This window comes from Herpailurus yagouaroundi, unplaced genomic scaffold (assembly GCF_014898765.1).
Source record: "Herpailurus yagouaroundi ecotype Mexico unplaced genomic scaffold, PumYag 393, whole genome shotgun sequence".
NCBI classification, from domain to species: domain Eukaryota; kingdom Metazoa; phylum Chordata; class Mammalia; order Carnivora; family Felidae; genus Herpailurus; species Herpailurus yagouaroundi.
In genome coordinates this window covers 474,465-478,774 of record NW_024412610.1, presented here as the reverse complement: position 1 = coordinate 478,774, position 4,310 = coordinate 474,465, and the positions used below count along the sequence as shown (strand labels likewise).

The following is a 4,310-nucleotide window of genomic DNA, read 5'->3' as shown; positions in this document are numbered from 1 at the left end:
CATGCTCTCTTTGTTGGCATTAATTCTGCGGCTGCTTCTCCTTGGGGGTGGGGAGCCACTCCCTGAAGTCCCCTCTCTCTCTCTCTCTCTCTCTCTCTCTCTCTACATGGCTTAAGATCCCAGAACCCGTAAAATAAATGTGAATAAAAATTAAAAAAAAAAAAAAAAAAGATCCCTGAACCCAGTCCCCACTCCTTAGACTACTGGGACTCAGGAGACCCTACTTAGAACAAAGCCAAGCCACAAATGCCCCTCCTCCAGGAAACTGGAGCCTGAACCTAATTACCTCTCCCTCAGGGCATGGGAATTTCCAACTCTGGCAATTCCACCGGGGAAGTCCTACTCCTTAAGTGTTCAGGTGAGATTTCCGGCTGTTGCAGCCAGCAAGAGAGCCTGGGAAGGGCCACATTCTCAGGCACCTGAATCACAGCCAAAGGACTTTCAGACCTTCAGGCATCAGGGTTCCAAATCTGCCTGATCCCGGGCTCCCCCAGCAGTCCTAACTGTGCAACCTGACCCAGTTGCTAAGCCTCATCTACCCAATGATGATTCTGCATGTGGGGCCACAAGAGAATAGAGGACCTAAGCTACGTGAGAGCACCTAGCGTAGCACATGGCATAATAAGTGCTCAGTGAATTCTGACTTTCTTCCTTCATACAGCCCCCAGCTGTTCTCTCTGCTTCGGTCTCTCAGTGGGTGGACTTGAAGAGACGAAGGAGGGGCGCCTGGGTGGCTCAGTCGGTTGAACGTCCGACTTCAGCTCAGGTCATGATCTCAACACTTCGTGAGTTCGAGCCCCGCGTCCGGCTCTGTGCTGACAGCTCAGAGCCTGGAGCCCGCTTCAGATTCTGTGTCTCCCCCTCTCTCTGCCCCTCCCCTGCTCATGCTCGGTCTCTCTCTGTCTCAAAAATAAATAAAAACATTTTAAAAAAATAAAAAAAAAGAAGAAGAAGAGACGAAGGAAAATTTAAAAAGAGGAATAAGGTGCATGTGAAGGACTCACGTGCAAACTCTCACAGATTTTCTTGGTGAATGATGAGGGGAGGGACATGAGGTGAGTGAGCTGAAAAGAGAAAAAAAGCATTCTCTGTCCCCAGGAAGACTCTTCTGGACACAGAGTCAAAGACAAATATGGAGTCAGAAATGAAGATCCAGGGAGTGGGAGTCCCCACTGGGTTCAGAAGTTGGCCCTTCCTTCCTGCCAGGGCTGCCAGGCAGGGGGAAACCGTGTGGTCTGCCGCAGTGGGATAACCCACTGGGGTGACCTAGATAGGGCCTTGGGTCCCTCTCTGCCTCCTCCAGCCTGGAGCTGAAAGTGTGTCATGGGGTGATGGGGCTGTTGTTACTCACCCCGGGGCCCCAGTACTTGCCAGTGCATGGAAAGCACAGCTGAAGTGCGAACAAGGGGTGAGGACTTTCCATCTCACCCTGGACAGGGCCAGGTGGCCAAGAGAGTTTCCTCCTCGAGTTCTCCCTGGTGTCCTCAGGTCCCCTCCCCGCCCCAGCTCTCTCTTTCAGTCTCCTCCCTTCACCCCCCAGAGCTGTGTTTTTCCTTGAAGGTAGTGGCTAAAGGGGCCTTCGGGCAACCAGGCAGGCAGCAGGGGAGAAGTGCTAGGCCCTCAGGGATCATTCCTCGCTCTGTGCTCCGTCTTCCAGAGCATTGCTTGCCTTCCCCTGTAATGACCCCTGTCACTGATAGAAGGGACCCAAGAGAAAATGCAGTGTGGAGTCTGCTGAGGACTATGTGGCTCTGAGAATAAGGATGGTTGGAGATGCTTTGCGGTTTGAGATCCCCTTCTTCCACCTTCCAAATGGGCTAAGGTTGGGACAAGTGCATTCGGAGGCAGGAGGTGGGTGGGAACGCCACAGATGGCCTTCTCAGACAGTAGAGGCCATAGGAATTGATTTGATTGTTTCAAGCAACCAGAAAAAGAATGTTTTACCAACACTTCTTTACCAACCCTGAATTAAGACATACTAGCATCTCAGCATCTGTATTTGGCAACACTAAAGGTTTACATTCTTTATTTTCTTCAGGCTCGAAATCAGTTTTCAAACAGTCTCCTACATTTTTCCCACTGCCACGGGGTCCCTGGAGGCCGGGTCCCCAATATCTGGGCTGGGTCACACATTCCAGCCATGCAGTCGCTTTCCCCGGGGCCGCAAGCGGCCCTCACCCCACCATCACAGCCCCAAAGAAGGTCTTCCCTCTCCTGTAGTCCACCATATCGGGGTGACTGATATTGACGTACACCCTCTCGCCCCTCCGGAGCTGTACCAGGCCCCCGAAGCCCACACTCGTGTACCAGAGAGGCCCGTACTCGTGCGTCCGGGACGGGTCCAAGACCGGGGTCACGGTCTCTGCGCCCTCCAGCAGCAGCTCGGGAGTCCCCGGTCCATACGCGCCCCCCGTCCGGTACAGCCGGCTGCGCAGCGTGACCGAGTGGTCAAGGAGGCCCCCGCCGGCAGGGGGCGCCCGACCCCGGTAGCCGACGTGACAGTAGAGGTAATAGAGGCCGTCCTGTGGGAGCGCCAGTCCCTCGGCGCCGGAGAACTGCGTCCCGCTCCTCAAAAACGCCTCTTCTTTCTTGGCCTCCCAGCCTAGCCCCTGCCCCTTCGTCCAAGCACCTGCGGAGAAACGGGCCTGTCGGCTCTCGGGAACCCCATCCCAGAGGAATGATCTAGGCCCGGGACTTCTGGGAGGGTGAGCATGAAGGAGAATGGGGACTTTCAACCCCCTGCAGGGACTTTCAACCTCCCACCCCCCGCCCGAGCCGGGAGTGGGGGGTGGTGGGGGGCGAAGGCCGTGGTGCCACCCCTGCAATGATTATGACTAAGGGGACTAATAGCACCAGAGTGTGGGTGGGGTACGGGGCGCTGTTGTGGGGAGATCCAGGCCAGGTTTTGCCTGCTCCAGGAGGGAAGCAAGAAGCGAATAGGGGAGAAGGGTTAGGGACAAGCGGTGGTGAAGCAGGTCGGAAACACAGCCCCGCAATAACGGAGCAAAGGGATTCGGGTGGGCAGAACGGCACCCTTGACTATCTATGAGATCCTTACCTATGAGGTGGGCAGCTGGGAGCCTGGAGCTGAAATCTGTTCCTGCCTCTTCCTCTGGCAGCACCTGTGTCCCTGGAAGGGGCGAAGAGTCCACGACTGGGGGCCAGGGTGGCCATCCATGCATGGTCCCCCTGAGAGGACCGGGCGCCAGGGCCCAAGGATGGGGCACCTGGATTCCGGGAGGAAAAGCTCTTTTGGGGATGCAGATGAATGGGAGCTGGGCATCCCTGAAGGGCTGGAGCAGGGGAGGGGGTGATGGTCTGCTCTTACCCAATCGCTGCTGGGCCTGGGCCTGTGCCCCCGGGTCAGCCGTCCCTGTTACCTGGGTGGGTGGGGTCACAGTGCCCAGAGTTCAGTTTTAGCTGATGCCAACCCCACCCCTCCCAACATAAACCCAAGCTCCAGGCCTAGGGTTTTTCCTACCAGTCCCATCCCCAACATACATCTATCTCCCTGGAAGGGAGAACAAGCAGAACATGTGTACTTGGGCAGAGACAGAGGCCTGAGTATGTCTTGGGAAGAGGAGAACAGCCAGCCAGACAGCAAGGAAGGAGCTTGGAGATATCAGAACACAACAGCATCACAGGATCTTGGAAAGAGGGCCAGCAAAGAGACAGACAAGGCATCCCCACCGAGGACAGCCAGGCTAACTGAGCAGGATGGGGCAAGAGGCCCCCCAGGCATAGCCAGAGATAAGTGAGTCTCAGCCACATACAGCCCTCCTAGGGCTGGTTGCAGCTACTCACCTGTCCTCCCTGCTCTTGGGGCACCAAGGCCAGCACAGCCAGGACAGTGATAGGCACAGCCAGCAGCAGGGTCACCAGGGAGGTGGCTCCTGCCACAGCCAGCAGGAGGCAGCCCTTCCCCTGGGGCCTCCTACCCCGGCCCTCTAGCCCCAGTGTCCCCATGGAGACTGAGCCGGGGCCAGGGCAGGGGGGCTTTCATACCTTAGGGGTGGGGCCACCCCCTCCCCATAGACCCACACACCTGGCTGGGACTTTCCGCACACCCCTGCTCCCCTCACCCAGCTTCCTGTTTACCCAGAGCTGGGGTGGGGCAGCTGGATGCCCGGGTTCTCTGAACTGGGGAAGGAGTTGGGGTGAAGAGACAGGCTTGCAGGTTAGAGCTGGAGGGGGGCCTTAGAGATCATCTGGTTCAGCAGGGAGGGAAACTGAGGCCCAGGGAGGGAAGGCAGCTTACAGAAAGTCAGGCAACAAAGCTGCAATGAGAACACAGAAGTCCAGATTTCCAG

General features: G+C 56.8%; 1 protein-coding gene across 2 annotated transcripts; it reads right to left on the bottom strand.

The window, feature by feature from the left end:
• Positions 1-1,979: 1,979 nt before the first annotated feature.
• LTB (lymphotoxin beta) lies at positions 1,980-4,058 on the bottom strand. 2 transcript variants are annotated; one of them, XM_040463388.1, is made up of 4 exons: positions 3,805-4,055; positions 3,329-3,380; positions 3,059-3,130; positions 1,980-2,629 (listed from the first exon to the last, which is right to left on the bottom strand). In XM_040463388.1, the coding sequence occupies exons 1-4, from the start codon at positions 3,964-3,966 to the stop codon at positions 2,175-2,177; spliced, it is 741 nt and encodes a 246-aa protein (XP_040319322.1). In that variant the 5' UTR covers positions 3,967-4,055; the 3' UTR covers positions 1,980-2,174. The 2 variants fall into 2 exon arrangements, with proteins under 2 accessions (XP_040319322.1, XP_040319323.1); XM_040463389.1 differs by lacking the exon at positions 3,329-3,380 and having other exon boundaries at positions 2,518-2,629; positions 3,805-4,058.
• Between the last annotated feature and the right edge of the window lie 252 nt (positions 4,059-4,310).